This window comes from Cetorhinus maximus, chromosome 1 (genome assembly GCF_964194155.1).
Source record: "Cetorhinus maximus chromosome 1, sCetMax3.hap1.1, whole genome shotgun sequence".
Classification (NCBI taxonomy): Eukaryota; Metazoa; Chordata; class Chondrichthyes; order Lamniformes; family Cetorhinidae; genus Cetorhinus; species Cetorhinus maximus.
This window is the reverse complement of record NC_135879.1, coordinates 95790979-95810109: the sequence shown is the minus strand read 5'-3', so window position 1 is coordinate 95810109 and position 19131 is coordinate 95790979. Positions and strand designations below refer to the sequence as shown.

General features: G+C 44.2%; 1 protein-coding gene across 4 annotated transcripts in view; it reads right to left on the bottom strand.

The window, feature by feature from the left end:
* The window catches only part of arhgap24 (Rho GTPase activating protein 24), a 566765-nt gene that overhangs the window by 65282 nt on the left and 482352 nt on the right, over positions 1–19131 (bottom strand). For all 4 annotated transcript variants that reach the window (XM_078543927.1, XM_078543937.1, XM_078543945.1 and 1 more), the window contains one exon: positions 1261–1393. In XM_078543927.1, coding sequence (XP_078400053.1) covers positions 1261–1393 — 133 coding nt within the window. The remainder of the gene's footprint in view (positions 1–1260; positions 1394–19131) is intronic.

Sequence of the window (19131 nt, the reverse complement as noted above, 5' to 3'; positions counted from 1 at the left end):
CTCTTCTTCAGAGCTAAAGAGAAGTAAAATTGTGATGGATTTTATACTGTTTAACAGGGGGTAGAGCAGGTTGAACAAGACAGAAGGTCAGCGATAGGTGGGAGCTAAGCAGAGGTTGACAAAGATGTCATGGACACAAGACAAAGGGAGTGTTAATTGTAATGGTAAAGACTAAAGAAGGTGGCATAAAGGGGGCCAGAATGTTACTAGCAGAACAAGGGTCAGTGCTCTGTGAAAGCACAACATAGAAACCAGTGACAGGTGGCCCTGTGGGGGGTGGAGTTGGAAGGTTGGAGTGAGGGGGGGTGGTGGAGAGGGATTGGGGAAAAAGGATATAAAAATAAATTTTAAAAATGAAAATAAAAAGTAAATTAAAAAAAACAAAAAATGTAACAACTTGATTTTTAAAAAGGGGGTGACGATGGAGGAGAGAGCTCATGGTCTGAAGTTATTGAACTCAATGTTAAGTCCAAAAGGCTGTAAAGTGCCTAATTGCAAGATGAGGTGCTGTTCCTCCAGTTTGCATTGGGCTTCACTGGAACATTGCAGCAGGCCAAGGATGGACATGTGGGCGTGCGAGCAGGATGGTGTGTTGAAATGGCAAGCCACAGGAAGGCCTGGATCATGCTTGTGGACTGAGTGAAAGGGTTCCGCAAAGCAGACACCCAGTCTGTGTTTAGTCTCCCCAATGTAGAGGAGATATATTATATTGACCGGTTTTGCTTTCTTGTGCTGGCCTGGAGTGGTTATTCTGATTGGTTACACTGACCACAATATTAGCTCCCCTCTCTATCCAAAGGTTATAGGTGATTCCATGGTGCTAAAGTTCAGTATTTATGACTGTGTTATTTTAGCAGCTAACCAATAAACAGGAACCAAGGAAATAAAGCACTCACCGTAACAAACAAAACACACACACATTTCACATTTTGTTTCACCATTTTACCAACAGACGAAAATGTTAAAGCGCAAATTTACAAACCATGCGAAAATGAGCATTAAGATCACATGCCCAATGTCTAATATCATATTTCAATTTCTGAATCAAAAATGAAATTAGCTACATCTGGATTCCCAACTAGCCACATGTTACCAGTAATTAATTTATTGGACAACACTACAGTAGAAAATATACAGTTATATAAGGCATAACGTAAGGGAAAGGGAGAGGGCTATACCTAAACAGCTGTTTAAATTACTTCATAATGTAAAAGTCTCAAATTTATTGCATTTCAGATGAAGCTGAGGTAAAATTCTTACACTCTCTTGTTCTTTGGTGAAGAGTTTGGCACACGAGAGGAACTCGTCATATTTGGCATAAGGGATGACAGGCTCTGGCAGCTCCCGCAGATACAGCTTGAGTAATGAGGCCACAGTGTGCACATCTGTATTGCTGAAAGCAAAGCAACGCAAATGAAAGTGGTCATTGCAAAGCAATCTATAATACCAATTTGTGCCACCTGTAAAAGCAGTTAATTTTAAATGTAAATGACCCAGATTACAGATCAGAATCCACAAATTTATTTCCAAGGGTTGCATGCTTTGGGTAAACTGGGTGAATGCAAGCACAGGTTGCTGACAGGAAAGTCTGCCAGTACATAAAAGAGAGAAGAACTTGCATTTATATAACACTTCTCACAACCACAACTACCAAAAGTCGCAAAGCCAATTAAGTACTATTGAAGTGTAGTCGCTGCTGTGATGTAGGAAACGTGGCAGCTAACTTGCACTCAGCAAACTCCCACAAACAGCAATGTGAAAGTGACCAGATAATCTATTTTTGTGATGTTGATTGAGGGATAAATATTGGGTGGGACACCAGGGATAACTCCACTGCTCTTCTTTGAAATGGTGCCATGAGATATTTTACATCCACCTAAGCAGACAGGTGGGGCCTCGGTTTAGCATGTCATCTGAAATACAGCACCTCCAACAGTGCAGCACTCCCTCAGTACAGCACTGTAGTGTCAGCCTTGGCTTCTGTACTTAAGCTCTGGAGTGGGACTTGAACCTAGGGACTCAGAGGTGAAAGTACTACCAGCTGAGTCATGGTTGACAGTCACATCATATGGCAAAACAATTATGAGCGCATCGTCTGCAATTATCCAATACGTGCTGAGGGTGGTAGCTGAACTCCACTTCCAGGGTGTACTTAAAAATGACTCCCCGGGTGTTGTTTCTATTTTTAACTAAGCCCCATTATTGTACTCCATTTACATAAAGTCACTCACGTGAGTTCCTGCGTTGACTAGTTTAAATTTATTGAATGAATACCAACATAAAACAATTCAACCTATTTAAACACAGCTGATATTTTTGCTAACTGTCATTATTATGCAATTTCCAAGCATTTGGTGCATACATAAATCTGGATACTGAATGATGATTGCCTAGCACTAGTAACGTGTTCATCAATCCAGTAATTAGTTTATAGATCTGTCAATGCCACACCAACCTAGGCTCTTTGGAATTTTTTTTAAAAGGTTACCTGATGTGAATAATTAAATTGTATTTAAATGACACTCTGCCTCGGCATCAGCTAATTAGATTATTAACAAGATAAGCAATCAACAAAATAGATTATGCTAGTCAATAATTCACACAAACATGGTCACTGACTGCTTAATTTAGTGGATTGAGATATTTTAAACAATTTCTTTTATTCTTCTCTCTCACAGATATCAAATGAAAAGGCAAATGATTGTTCGAGTGGCTACAAAGTAACAGTCAAACTTATATCAAAGTACCAAAGGTTCCTTTCAGAAGTATCACTAAAAGGGATGAAGTTACATTCTCCTGTCCCAGGAACTGATACGACCAATTCAATGTTGGATGTATTTATCGAGTCAAAATAAATAGCTCATAATCAAATAGACAAAACCTTTGTGCTGATTCCCAGTGTTATTGCAGCTCAGAGTTTGTACCTGCTAATCAATTTCTATTTATGGACAAATAACTTTAGATTTTCCTACAGGCTCGGGAAAACCCAACCTGCACACATTTCCGTCTTCTGAAATGCATGCCTGACCCATGTGTGACTTTGCCCAGGATTTTTGTCTTTTCACATAGTGTTCAGGTTTGCAGTGCATTCTGTGAGCCGCAATGGAGTGTGTGAGGAGCGTGGGTTCGGTTAGAAGGCCCACCTCAGTTCTCCAACACAGCAACCCAGATCCTGCCGTCATTTAAAGGCACCTCTAAACCTCATCCCTCGCCCACCCCACATGCCACCCCATGCCCCCTCAGTTCACCCATGCTACCCCATGCCACCTCATTCCCTCTAAGATTGCCCATGCCCCCTCCCCTCCCACACCACTTAATGCCCCCTCATACTATCTCCATTCCTTCCATGTATCCTTCATAGCCACTCACCAAGTATGTACTATATATAGTTCTCAGGAGCCATACAATAGCAATGGGAATTATTTTTAAAGGAAATAAAAACCTCTATCTAATAAAACCCTGAATTCAAACACTGTCATTGATACTGGAAAAAGTGAAACTACTTCAGTGCAAAAAAAATTGTAATCCTTTAAATGCCTATTATGTTTGTAAACAAACAAGAAACCACATCAAAGATATATTCAGTCATTAAATCCTCTTCAAATTTTAACCGTTCTTGGATAAGTAGACCACCTGCTGAGCTTTTAAAATACAGCCAAGCATTCATAATGGCTACAGCTGTCACAACAAAAGCTTCCAGCTACCTTGCCTGAAATTGGCAGAACAGAATGGTCCCATTTCCATTTCAAACCCAAGTGCCTATCAATTAATAGAGATTTTTTTCAACTTTTAAAATAAGGTTTCTTTTAACAGCCTAAAGCTGTTAGACAATTTAAATCAGAGCATAAAACATGACAGCAGAGGCTGACATGACTTTTGTTTTACATTTTTTCATGCAATATAGCACTTTCTTCAATGGAAAATGTACTGTAATGCATGTCAATACTTACACAAAGGTGATCAATGTAAGCTACAACTTACCTTTGCAGTACAGATCCCTGTGATGAATCACTGCATTAAAATGCACCTACATTACAATACAGCTTTTAATAGTGATATTTGATGTCAAAACATTTTACGCTTACCTTTAAGAAAGTTCCCAACTCCTCAGCAGGCTTTGCCCAGTGGACACGAATTCTCCAAGGAGGTGCATCTTTATCGTGCTTTCAGAACCCATAGCAGCACATGAAAATTGTGCACAGGAGGAAGTACAATTTTCCTGTGTTTCCTCACAATGAGGACCCCGACCTTGGAAGAGGTAAATGTGCATTTTCCACTGAAGGTCTTCTGACTCACAAAAATGCCACAAGAAAATGGTGTGGAGTCAAGAAGGCAGGGGAAAATTGTTTTTCCAGTAAAAAAGAAAAGTTCAGCATTTAACAATCTGATTCGCACCTCTTTGGGGAGATGAAAATCAGGCCCAAGGTCTTTACAAGTCCTATTAGAAAATACAAAGTGTTTCACATAGCACAAAGACTAGTGCTATCAAATCTCTGTTAGCCAACAGCGTCTCAGTTTGATTTTATATGGTTACAAAACCTTAAGATTATCGAATCATGGAATGGTTACAGCACAAAAGGAGGCCATTCAGCCTGTCAGGTCTGTGCCAGTTCCCTGGGACAGTTGTTCAGGCTGGTCCAGTTCCCTGTCTTTTCTCTTCAGGTGCTTATCCAATACCCTTTTGAAAGCTTTGATTGAACCTCCCTCCACCACACTCTCAGGCAGTGCTTTCCAGATCCTAACCACTTGCTGTGTAAAAAAGTATTTCCTCATGTTGCCTCGGGTTCTTTTGCTAATCCCTGAAATTGGTGTCCTTTGGTTCTCACCCTTCTGCAAATGGGAATAGTTTCTCCCTGTCTACTCTCTCCAGACTCCCCCTGATTTGAAACCACTTTAAAATCTCCTCTCTACCTTCTCTCAGGTGAGTACTCCTAGCTTTGCCATGCTATCCATATAACTGAAGTCTGTCATCCCTTGGTCTGTCATATCCTTGGATATTTAGCTCCCAGTCCTGATCCCCTTGCAGCCATGTCTCCGTGATGCCCACCACATCATACCTGCCAATTTCAATCTGCGCCACAAGCTCATTTACCTTATTTCGTATACTGCGTGCATTCAGATATAACACCTTCAGCCCTGTATTTCCCGTCCCCTTTCTCATTGTTGTCCCTTTATCTGATGTGCTTGAAGTTAGATTCCTAGCCCTTTCCAAACACTCTGTCCTATTTTGTGTTCTGGAGAATTTAATAGCCTCTCCTGCGCTCTCCCTTCTTTTTAGTTTTTTCATAATTTTCCATGAAGTTGAATCCACCCCCCCACACGCTAACCTGCTGCTTTGTTTCCCATTAGTCATACTTCTTGGAGTTTTACCCTTCCCTTCCCCCCCATTTTCTAGTTTAAAGTCCTGTTGACCACCCTATTTACCCTTTTCGCTAGAACATTGGTCCCAGATCGGTTCAGGTGGAGACCGTCCCAATGGTATAGATCCATCGCGCCCATGGGTGAGGTTTCATGATAAATGCTAAGGCCGCCTGGGCTCTTCGCCTGTCCGCCAACCTTAAGGTTGGACAGGCAGTCCAGACAATTAGTTTAACCAGCTGTTAAAGGGCCTTAACAGGCCTTTGACAGTTCGGCGGGCACGCAGCCGACTCCGGTGCGCGCCCACCAAATTGAAGATCGGGATGATGCACAGTGGCATCGGGACGCACGCCTGATGTCACCACGCATCATTTTACGCGTCGGTGAGCTAGGCCCGCACCCACATGCCAACCAGAATATTCAGGCCTTGGAGAGAGACTTTATTTGAATCACTAAGCTGCTTTATCTCACAGTAAGTGATATTAGGGTGTAACAGTTAGGATTAACTTCACTTAATTCAATGAATACAGTTTACCTTTGTGTATTAATACAAAATAATGAACAAACTACGCTCCCCACATCAGTGGGTCACCATATTTGACTCAAATAGAATAACTCCTCTGCATTCTGGCCTTCAGTCCCAGGCAGTCTCTCCTGGCTTTGCTTCAGTCAGCCTGACTTCAGTGTCAGCTTTTTGTCAATTGTGATTGTGGCAATGTCCCTTTGAGCTCAAGTGAATAAGATTGTTTCTGCAGCAGTGACAACAATCATTATAATGTCAAAATCTTTGAACAGCACACAGATTCAGGCACCTATCTGAATCTTAATCGACATCTCGTAACCCTCCTGTCCTGTGAATCTAACCCTTAATTGGGAACTAAGCTTAGCTCAAGTATCATAATGAATGTATATCACAGCAGAGTTCCACACCTCCTCCCAGCCAGTGGTGTCATAGACAGGAAACTTGAAAGATGACAAGCAAGCTTGATGGAATGGCCTTTTCTTAGTTCAAGTTTCCTTATTTGGGGTATTCAAATATTCCCAAATTGCTTTGATTGCTCTCCCTCACTCCACCTACCTGCTTCTGTGCTGCACCATAATCCTCATTTCCATTGGTAGATCAGTTACCCAACACCAATAAATCTTGCCAGCAAGGGGCAGCAGAAGTGAATTAACACTCACACATTACTTCAATTTACAATGTAGCTTAGGTAAAAAAGGGAAAGATATAAGTGTTAATTCTGAGCAAGATTAATTGACACTAGCAAAGCTAATCAATCAGCTGACCTGTCAGTTCATATCACCTCCATGAGCTGATGTAAGACTCTAACCATTGGATCTGCCACAGTATGACAGAGCCAAAGAACTCTGAACTCTTCTGTACAGGCATGCCAGTTACAGAGGTGGATACTAAAAGCAGTCAATTCTACTAATGGATTGCCAATTTTACAATAAATATATAGAGTCTAAAGATCTGTACAATGCTTGTTGTAGAGGATCCTTGAGCTGGTACAAATATACTTCTCATCTTGGCTCCCTTTTTCTGTTTCTCTTTTCTCACAGCTGAGCTCACTGGGATTTGTAAGTGTTTCCTATCAGTACAGAGCAAGCAAAAAGTAAGAGGCAGCGATTGAGGATGAACCATCCAAGGAATCATAGCAGGAATGAAAGCTCTCTATTAGAACAAGATGGCCTGAGACAGACAGCAATAGAAATGACAGAGTTTACAATTAAAACAGATCATAAATTTGAAACAGGAGACTCCAAACTAATACATGCGGCTTGCCCAAAATGAGGGGAAGTTAATCTATGGCCAGGATTTCCCGGTTGGCGAGCAGGGGGCGGGGCCTGCTCGCCGACGCGTAAAATGACGCAAGGTGATATTGGGCGGAACTCCCGACGTCACTGCGCTCCATTTAAAATTTCAGGTAGGCGGGGGCTCAGCAGAATCAGGCCATTGACAGAGTCATTGAAGTAATTAATGGGCCAGGCCAGGAGCCCCGGCGGGCTTTAGAAAAAGCATGAAACCTCATCCATGGGCGGGGTGAGGTTTCATGTAGGTTTTAAAAAATGTAATTAAAGTGTATTTAAAAGTGATGGACCTGTCCCAACTCTTGTGACAGTGTCACATGAGGGGACATGCCAGGGAAATTTTTTTTCTATTGTTAACATTTTGTATTGTAGAGCTGATCTCCCTGAGGCAGCATTTAGCCTCAGGGAGATGAGTGCGCTCTTTCGTGTGCATGCACGAAAGAGCGCACTCTCGGGTTTAGGGATTCCCTCCCGCCCGCACTGGGAGTGCATAGCGCTTCCGTGCGGACATCACGCTGGGCGGGCCTTAATTGGCCCACCCACGTAAAATGGCGGCGTGCCCCCATTTGAGGGCGCCGATCAGAGACGCTTCAACTTCCCCCTCGAAAGGTGGGGGGGGGCAGAAATTCTGCCCTATTTCTTTAATGACTTTGAATAGGATAGCTCTAAACTAAAATATAATATTCCTGGTTTCCCCAAAGTACTTCAGTCCTGCAGTGCCCACTGGTTATGGAAAGATTCAAGTACCCTCAAGTCCTTTAAACTGCCCATTCCTTCCTTTCAGCTGCAAATTGAGGAGCAGCCAGCTTAAATAATTAGATAAGTACTGCAACCTCCCCCGTTCAAAATCTAGAGGGACAGTTCATAGTTTTGCCCGGTGCAAGTTTTTCATGGTTTTACACCATCTGTGTGATATCAGTGTTCTGTGGCTCTGGTTAACTCAAACAATGCAGACTAAACCTCCCTCCGAAATATCAGGCCAGTAAAGTCTATAATCCCCCTTTTCACACAGTAATCATCTTATTGTACCTTTTGATCATAGCAGCTGGGAAAATGGTTTTCCTTCAGCAATTGTGTGACAGGGATGTCAAAAGTAATTGCATGGTTTGAGCTCAATCACTCTCTACTGTTTAAACAAGAATCTGAGAACTCCAGGATATACATGTAGATTATGAAGTTATCAATGGTACCAACAAAAAAAAAAAAATCACTGGAAGATTAAATATGCCTGTACTTGAAAAAAGTTAATTATGGCAAGTTAACTCTCAATTCAAAATAATAGAGGAACATATAAACTCCTTATTTTACAACTCTGGAACTTGCCTGCCATAACCAGAGTACCAACTTAAGCAGCATTTTAACACAAGAGCCTCCATTTTCTGCTAGCAGCCTGGAGGCTCACAAACAGCAGGTATGAATCAGAAAATCTGTTACCCGAATCAAGCAAGGCTCCAGTTTCCAGGATTCGATTTGGAGGTAGAAAATGAGGCTGTGCTACGGGCAATTGTGATTCATTTAGATGCAATAATATAAAGAAGGTGCCACACCTTCTGCCCCAATGATTTACTTCCTACAGCAGGATCTCCCAATCTTCGGAAGCAAAAGAATATGTGGTCTCTAACTATCTCCTGTTGTGCTTTTGTGAACAAATTGTTCACTTTTCTGTCATTGTCACTACTTCCCTAATAATGGTGAGCTGCAGCCCTTTGATAGTTGGGCCCTCCCCAGATTGTTATGCTCCCCAGCGGTGTGCTGTTGGCTAAACTCACTGGGTAAGCAACTTACTGAAATCAGAGTGATGGTTCCTCTCAGGAATTTCAGCACAGTTCATCCCCGAAATAATGCTACAGGCAAACCCCATATTTGGAAACTCAAGGTTAATAGCTGTTTTTCATACAAAAGTAGGCAGGCAATGCTCTGTTACTACTAGATAAAGTTGGGAGCTGGGTCTCCACCTGTGCCTGCAATGGGTAAAGGTTCAAGGATCTAATATTTAATGTGTGAAGTGATAAGGCTGTTTCTGAATTCCATCTTATTTTCCTTGACATCAGTTACTGGAGATCCCAGAACATGATCACCCAGCAAATTTTGGCACTGTGATCTGTCCTGGACCCCAGCAACCTGAGTGTCCGTGGGACTCCCGATGACAGGCCAAGGACAGGAAGACCAGGTTGGAATAGCCCCCTCTGTCATTATGTTTTGAGGCCATTGAGATCTTGTGGATGCTGATTTCCATTGCGAGGTAATCACAGAAATGGAGGCCAATCAGCCTATTTTCACTGATCAATTACCAAGTACCTTACATGCCTGCAATCGAGCAGTCAATTTTTTCTTAAATGATTCCAGGATTTTGTCTCCTTTACTTTATCTGGAAGAGTACTCACCAGGCAGAATCTTCTCCTTTTAAAAGATTATTGGACCACAAAGGTAAGTGGGTCCCGGTAGTCTGTGTGAACTTCCTGGAGGCAGGCAATTAACAGGCCTCCTCCAGACGCCTCATTCAATTAAGCACAGTGGGTTGGCTCCATAGGCAGGAGGACCAATTGGATCGCCTGAGACTATGAGTGGCTGGTAGCCACACCAGGAGAAGTGGGCACTGCCAATGTAGGAGACCGTGAGGGCTTTTAAAGATGAAGGTGCCCTCTGAGCTTTTGTTCAAAGTAAGTGTGACCACTGCTGCCGGGCCATCATTCTGGAGGGTAAATCCCTCCACAGGGTGGCTTATAGCCACAGCTGTGGCTCTCAGGCAACTGTGGCTCCAATGAGAGAATTACTGGAGGTCTTGCTGGATCCATGCGGCCTGCTGCCAGGAAGCTGCCTTCAGGCTTTTTAACTTGTATGTCACTTCAATGCTCAATAGCTAACATTAATTTCCTAATTAAGTTCCATAAAAGCAGGCTAACAACCAGTTAACATGCTTTTGGTACCATTTAATAGAAAGTTGGCAATATCATATATCGCACAGTGAACAAAATAGCCTTGCAGTTGTTATTTTTAAGCAGTCATATGATCAATATTGTGTGCTTTCTGTGATACATCCCTATAATTTGTGCTTGTTGACATAAATCATGAAAAAACTGATGTAACGCTGAACACTGATAAATTTCTGAGAATCAACCCTTCAACTAATCTAAACTTTCCATAAATCGAAAATAAAACTAAAGATATTTGCATGCACTTCCTCTGTGGGTAAGTTTACTTTCCGTGATCACTTCTTGTCACACCTTTACATCAACATTTTCCACTCAAAATTCCTTTGTCAGGTTTTACTTGGAAACCTTGGGCAGAATTTTAATGGGCTCTGGGAGGCAAAATGGGAGGTGAGGGCAGTGGTGGCCAGTAAAATAGCTGGGAGCCATGGCAGGCTGGCTCCCTGAAGCCGGGGCATTTTCTCAACAGCCAGACCAGATAACGAGTGGCTGCCCACACCAAGGAGGCAGGCATCCAATTTGCATATCTAAAAGCACCATTAAGGATCACTTTGCCATGCCGCTGGCATTTGGCAGTTGACAGGCCAACCACCCACAACAGGGAAGGCCACCAGCTCGATGGAGTTGGCAGCAACCCAGGGGCCATTATAGACAGAAGCTCCATAGCCCAAAGAGGAGGCCGTGGGCAGAGAAGACAGCCTTATAGCCCCAGTGATCTCCTCAGAGACATTTCCCTCTGACTCTCAGCCCCCTGAATTTTTCATTTGTTTTTATTTCCCCGTCAGAGGTTTGTCGTTTCCTGTCAGCCTCAGCAGTGCCCTAGGGTGACCAGATTTTCAAAAGTTATGACCAGGGCACATTGGGAAGGCGGGACTCTGTGATGATGCACATGTTGTGCAACCAATGGCAGAAGTCTGGGGGACAGGACCAGTTGAAGATCGGAGGTCATGTGATGACATCTCCCGGAAAATGTCCAGTAGAGTTGGCAAAAGTATTAAGATACCCAATTTTTGAAGACAGCAATTACGAACCACAGGCTTTTGTTTCAATGACATTTCTTCCTCATTTTCCTAAAAAAAACTGAACCAAGGCTTTGCTTGTCACAAGATTCTAGAATCCTCTATTGCACTCTACCTTTACTGTGCAATGCAGAATGGTAAGTGCAGTCTCCACTTAAAAGCCTTGCTTATTTTCATTTGCACACTGGGTTTTAAAAATAGATGTTTTCAGCTAAAAGCTGGATTTTAAACAAGCAAATGTACCTCAAGAGTGGGAGACTTTGTTTGCACTCAGAGCCATAAGTTACTTACCACCAAGTGACTATAAGCATAGGCTGGAATTTCCCAGCCCCATCAGCATCAATCATCATGGCGAGTGGGGACGACGACAACATGACGAGAAGGCCAAAACTCAGTTTTGCGTCATCGTGAAACCAATTTGCGATCGTCCGCTCAACCTCTCAATGGCAGGCTGCGTTTCCTGCTGCCGCACGTCGGGAGTGTCATTTTAATAAGGAGGTAATTAGTGCATAGCAGGGGACTGCGGAACAGGGGAACTGACTCACACCATGGTTGTCTGATAACGTTGCGCTGCTGCATCCTCACTTGGTAGTGCACCGCCGTCCTCACCGTCAGCACAAGAATGGCCTAGATCCTCGCCGGCCAGCTGGATGGGTCTGTTTTCAAAGTCCATGAGGACCTTGATTTCAGAAATTCCTCCACCGGTCTGTGACCTCTACCTTTTGTTGTGTGTCAGCTTGTCCTACATGAATAGAGATGGAAAGAGTGTGAGCAGGATGCTGGCCAGGCCAGATGAGAAGGATGCCTGGCAGGTGTGGGTGATGAATGGTGCCATGGGCAGGATGATGACACGATTCGCAGGGCAGATGATGGTGTGTGTGAGAGAGTGAATAGTGATGTCCCTTGAACTGGCAGTGAGTGAGATCCCTGTGGATGTGTGATGGGTGTGAGTGTGTGAGTTGAGAGTGCTGAAAAGAGTGATTTACCCTGGCAGAACGGAAGAGATCATTCATCCTTTTTCTTGGTAGCTGTCTTCATTTGCAGGGCATTGGCGCTGACCACCACTGCCACCAATATGACGAGGAGGCCAAAAATCGGTTTTGTGTCATCGTGAAACCAGTTTGCAATTGTCCGCTCAACCCCTCAATATCGGGTTGCGTTTCCCGTCGCCGCACGTCTGGAGCATCTGAATTTGCCACCTTTGCCCAGAGAGGGGGTAGAAGGCCTCGCCGTGGGCCTCCATTGTGTCCAGTAGGCGCCTGAGGGTGGCATTGCTAAATTTGGGGGTAGCACGTTTTTTCCCTTTGGCAGCCATGACTTGCAGCAGCTTGCAATGCAGTGCTACCTCAGTGCATGGGTGCCCTTTAAATATGGCGCCCAGATTACTGAAAGCCTGAGGTGATGGCAGGGCGGATGAATCAGAGGCCGCCCCATCAGCGATCCGGCGTGTTTCCCGGGAATGCATTATATTAATGAGGTGTGACGCACCGGGATTGGGATGATACGGCGTGAAAACCTGCCATTGCGGCTGGCGGGTAAAACATCCTTTCTCCCTCCCGCTACCACACTTAATGTAAATCAATAATGCAAATAGAGTCATTACATTCAGTACACCACTACCGTGCCTCAGAAAGCTGCAGCAGGGAAACTGCTGTCTTTCAAATTGAATTGATGGAAGAACACTTTCCTTTGATACAAATCTTAAAATCCCTTCAACAGCATTTTAAAAAACACAAACATATATTCACAACAACTTAAAAAGGCCTCCTGCAGTCCACTGTCGCCCCGGTGTAACTATTTCCCCCAGAATCATAAGAGAAACAGGGTGGGGGCGGGACGGATATAGTAAAGTAAAACAAAAAAACAAGAAATTAAAAAAAGAGGATTGTCTGCACCATTTATGTAAAACAAGTTTTTCTAAACAATTGAAAAGGACATAGATGTGCGCTTTGACCAAAACAACAGCACAAGCTCTCATATGCCCCCTGTTTCAGTCAAATCACCTTATAACCAATTGCTATCACAGGCCTTCACTTCAATCTTTTCCATTAAAACATCATTTTACTTGTCGGCCTTTAATCTTATTGAAGGGACATATGAAGAAAGGTATTGAACATTACTTCCCAAATTGCTGCTATATTCACTTCTTCACCACATTTATTTTTTAATTCATTCATGGGATGTGGGTGTCGCTGGCTAGGCCAACATTTCTTGCCCATCCCTAATTGCCCTTGAGAAGGTGGTGGTGATCTGCCTTCTTGAACCACTGCAGTCCATGTGGTGTAGGTATACCCACAGTGCTGTTAGGGAGTTCCAGGATTTTGACCCAGTGACAGTGAAGGAGCGGTGATATATTTCCAAGTCAGGATGATGAGTGGCTTGGAGGGGAACTTCCAGGTGGTGGTGGTGTTCCCATCTATCTGCTGCCCTTGTCCTTCTAGGTGGTAGTAGTTGTGGGTTTGGAAGGTGCTGTCTAAAGATCCTTGGTGAGTTCCTGCAGCGTATCTTGTAGATGGTATACACTGCTTCTACTGTGTGTTGGTGGTGGAGGGAGTGAATGTTTGTGGATGGGGTGCCAATCAAGTGGGCTGCTTTGTTCTGGACGGTGTCAAGCTTCTTGAGTGTCAGAGCTGCACTCATCCAAGCAAGTGGAGAATATTCCATCACACTCCTGATGTGCCTTGTAGATGGTGGGCAGGCTTTGGGGAGTCAGGAGGTGAGTTACTCATCGCACGTTTCCTAGGCTCTGACCTGCTCATGTAGCTAAAGTATTTATATGGCTAGTCCAGTTCAGTTTCTGGTCAATGGTAACCCCCAGGGTGTTGATAGTGGGGGATTTAGCAATGGCAATGCCATTAAATGTCAAGGGGCGATGGTTAGATTCTCTCTTGTTGGAGATGGTCATTGCCTGGCATTTGTATTGCACAAATGTTACTTGCCACTTGTCAGCCCAAGCCTGGATATTGTCCAGGTCTTGCTGCCTTTGGATATAGACTGATTCACTTTCTGAGGAGTTGTGAATGGTGCTGAACATTGTGCAATCATCAACGAACATCCCTACTTCTGGCCATATGATGGAAGGAAGGTCATTGATGAAGCAGCTGAAGATGGTTGGTCCTAGGACACTACCCTGAGGAACTCCTGCAGTGATGTCTTGGAACTGAGATGATTGATCTCCAACAACCTCAACCATCTTCCTTGTGCTAGCTTCAGTGAGCAGGTTATTGCTAAGCAAGTGCCATTTGGTAGCACTGTTGATGACCCCTTCCACCACTTTACTGGTGATCGAGAGTAGACTGTTGGGACGCTAATTGGCCGGGTTGGATTTGTCCCGCTTTTTATGTACTGGGCATACCTGGGAAATTTTCCACATTGCCGGGTAGATGCCAGTGTTGTAGCTCTACTAGGACAGCTTGGCTAGGGGCATGGGAAGCTCTGGAGTATAAGTCTTCAGTACTATTGCCAGAATATTGTCAGGGCCCCTAGCCTTTGCACTATCCAGTGCTTTAGTTGTTTCTTGATATCACGTGGTGCGAATCAAATTGGCTGAGGACTGGCATCTGTGATGCTTGGGACCTCCAGAGGAGGCTGAGATGGATCATCCACTCGGTACTTCTGGCTGAAGATCATTGCAAATTCTTCAGCCATATCTTTTCCATGGCTCCCCCATCACTGAGGTTGGGGTAATTGTGGAGCCGCCTCCTCCAGTGAGTGGTTTAATTGTCCACCATTCATGTGGCAGAACAGCAGAGCTTAGTTTTGATCTGTTGGTTGTGGGATCGCTTAGTTTTGTTTATTGCTTGCTGCTTATGCTGTTTGGCACGCAAGTAGTCTTGCGTTGTTTGACACCTTATTTTCAGGCATGCCTGGTGCTGCTCCTGGCATACCCGCCTACACTCTCCATTGAACCAGGGTTGATCTCCTAGCTTGGTGGTAATGGTAGAGTGAGGTATATGCCGGGCCATGAGGTTACAGATTGTGTTCAAGTACAATTCTGTTGCTGCTGATGGCCCACAGTGCCTCATGGCTACTCAGTCTTGAGTTGGTAGATCTGTTCAAAATCTATCCCATTTAGCACATTGGCAGTGCCACACAACACGATGGAGGGTATCCTCAATGTGAAGCCGGGACTTTGTCTCCACAAGTTCTGTGTGGTGATCACTCTTATCAATACTGTCATGAACAGATGCATCTGCGGCAGACAGGTTGGTGAGGATGAGGTGAAGTATGGCTTTTCCCTCTTGTTGGTTCCCTCACGCTGCAAATTGCCCTGTAAATCTGTGAAGCAGTGTATCCTGTTGGAAATAACCTTACCAAAGTTTGTAAGGCTTGTCACTGGTGGGTGCCCAAACTGGGGCTCATAGGATATCTGCCATCGTATGCTTGCTGGATAATCCTGCAGAGGTTTGCTGGCTGGATGAAGGGGTGGTGGTATCAGGACACTCCTAGAACAAAGCTTAGTTGCTCACAGTAGACCCCTGTGCAGTTTTAAAAGTTCTAAAATTAATTGAATCCTTAATTTTCAGGGTTGCAAGCCACAGTTGCAGCCTTTACTGTCAGGCATTCCAGTGACTACTTATTAGCTGATCAGCCTGCCTGGTTCCAACAGAGACCTGTTACAAAGAAACGGCAATATTAGGAGTCCCTGCCTAACTGCCCCTTTTGAGCTGATGATCTTATGAGGGGCAAATGGAGATTCCATTACTAACAAGGCCATCGTGGAAGCTTGTGAAAAAGACCAGGTGCTTATTATGTTTTAAGTTCAGAGTCAAAAAAGACCCTTTAGCGAACAGCTTGGTTGAGCCTGAGAGAATGACTAAGAAGGGGCCAGGCAACGACATTGGTTTCCATCTTCCCAATGTTTAACCGGAGCAAATGGTGCCTCATTCACAACTGGCTATCACTCAAACTGTCTCACAGCACAGGAGGTGGTGAAAGTGTTGAGAGAGGTGTGGAGAGGTAGAGTAGGGTTTTGTAAGCGTACACATGGAACCTTCCTCAATGTCGAGCCTGCCTACAGATAGGTCCTGGAAGTGAGGTCAGAGCAATCGTGGGCCTGTAGCAGCCAGCAGTATTTCTGTGGAGCTGGAACTCCACACAAACAAAGTATAAAAACGTTATTTAGGTTTTTGTATGAGCCACTGTGGACCCATGGTGCCCAGTTGATGATGAATTTGGAGAGGGTTCCTAAAACAGGCATTAGAACCCTGACTTGCATATTCAATGTGCCTAATGTCTGTTTCAGGTGGTCGCCCTGCATTCTTGCAAGTTGTCAGTTTTCAATTTGACTGTCGGTGCGTATCCAAGGAAGTTCGGGCACATGTTTATGATTTTGGAACAGTAGTAAACAAAATAAATTTCCCTATGTCGCTACATTTCTTCAGTTTTAGTCACAATGTGGAATAGACAACACCTATTGCCTTTATGTTTATGGTATCAATCTATCATGTGTGGAAAAGATTAACACAACCAAAAATATGGCTGGCTTCTTCAATCAACTAACAATTCATTAAACTCAAAGGGCTAAACTTTCACTTTGGGGGTGGGTATTTTCATGACCCAAACCCAAACAGTAAAACATACGGTTAACAAGGTTCTTAATGAGGCTAATTGGCTGCCTGCCTGACAGGGGTGGATGGCCTTGCCTGCCCCAAACCCACCTTCCCCAAAATCGCCGGTGTCGGGAACAGTGCTGGGAAAGTGATGCGCCTGCTGGCACTGGTGTCTTTGGGCCCCGACCACCTCCATTCTCGACTTCAGGGGAGTCCTGACCTCAGCAGGTCCCGAGAATCCTGACCAAAGAGAAAATCACCATAATTTTAGCTCAATGAGAAGCTGATGGGGAGTGGGTGGGAAACTGGTTTTACAACCTAGGTGATTTTACTCTCCATAGGCTTGATTGGGTTCAAATTAGCCCCAGCAATTTAGGGGATGGTTTTCTGTCCCCCTATTACAATGATAGACTTTAAGGTACAGCATTACTATGGGTTTATTACAGGGAGACGCACTAGTTCACTAGTTGTGTATTTTCAAAGTTGAATACTATGTGGCCAGCATCACAATTGGACACAGTCAGCACCTAACTGCTGATATAATAATGCCCTTTGCAGGTATGACTGTGCTGTTCTGTTTCAGATGTAGAAAACCATAACTCTGAAGCTGCTAAGCTAGGAATTCACAACTCACTGCTTAACACATTAATAAACATCACATTATGCAAGACAGTAAAGCTCAGGCTGGCCGAACAGTGCCAGAATAGCAAACAAATATATTATTCCAATCGGACTTGAATCATATATTCTCCAAATCCCTTTATTGTAATTATTCTCGAGCTAAGCTTTACGCAATCTCAACACCAAATTTTCAGTTATCTTTACTTCCCTTTGTTCCTTTCATTTTTCTCTCCATCTCACCTTTCCAGCTTCACAGGCATCAGAAGCTTCTGGTGCTTTATCCAAGTGACTGTGCTTCATGCACAAACATGACAGCAGGCTATCTGATCACTCAACAGGGAGAGCAATTTCCCTGAACCTGGCCCTAATGTCCGCACATAGTCGGACACTTGCCTTCAAGGACCACTGACTAGCTATCAGGAACTGCAGCAGCCTTATCTAGTCTTCCTTGTCCCTTACCCAGGAATGAGCCTAATTGGCTGCCCGCCTCATAGGAGCAGGTGGCTTTGCCAGGCACCTAACCCATCTCCCCCAAAATAGCTGGTCCTCAGTCCAATATGGACTGAGTGTTATCAAGCACAATGGCTGCCATGTTGTTACAATGTCTGCTGGGTGCATACTTACCCGTGGTGGTGCTAGTGGCAGAATGAAAACTCAACTTCATTGGTGTCATTTGGAAGTTAAAAGAGTCCTTCCATAAATGTATGATAAATGTATAACTGGAAGCAAAGCTATGTCTTAGGACATCCCAAAGCACTTCACTGCTAATGAAGCATAGTCACTTATGTAATGTATGGAAATACAGCAGCCATTCCGCAGAGAGCAAGATCACACAAACAGCAATGAGATACACAATCTAACAATCTATCATAGTGGTGCTGGTTGAAATATAAATACTGACAGGACACTGAGAGAACTCCACTGCTCATTTTCCAATAGTGCCATAGAATACTTTACATCCATCTGAGAAGTCACATGGGGCAGAATCTTTCATGTGGCGGGTGGGCTCGGCGGGAACGGTCATGGAACCGATCACTGCCCGCGATTGGTTCCATGCCGCCATTTTACGTGGGTGGGCCAATTAAGGCCCGCTCAGCGTAATACGTGGCCGGTAGCACTACCTGTGCGGGCGGGGGGAGGAGGGAGAGCCAGGGCCTGCGCTCTTTCACGCATGCACTAGAAAGAGTGCTTCAATCTCCCTGAGGGATGGAGCTGCCTCAGGGAGATTGAATCAATATTAAAATTATTAAATAAAAGGTTTATAAATTTATTTAAACATGTCCCCTCATGTAATGGGACATGTTTTTATATTTCTGAGAAAAATTTTATTGAATAAAAGCTTTAGGAAACCTCATCTCGCTCGTGGATGAGGTTTCCTAAAAAAGTGCAAAGGCCGCTTGGCCTTTTCACCTGCCCGCCAACTGTAAGGTTGGAAGGGCAGCATTAACAAGTACTTCAATTAATTTCTTAATGGCCTGAATAGGCCGTTTACATATTGGCAGGTGTGCAGCTGACTCCGGCACGCACCTACCGAACAAAATATCACAGGAATGCGCGATGACATCGGGATGCACACCCGACGTCATCGTGTGTCATTTTATGTGTCAGCGTGTCAGGCCCACTCCCGCATACCGACTGAAAAGTCCTGCCCATGGAGTTTCAGTTTAATATCATGCCTGAATGACAACACCTCTGACAGTGTAGCACTCCCTCAGGACATCATAGTCTCAAGCCTCCAGAATGGAGTTTGGACACATGACTTACACAGAGGTAAGGATACTCACTGAGCCAGTGCTAACACTTGACAATGAGCACACTGAAAATGTTGATAAATATGGA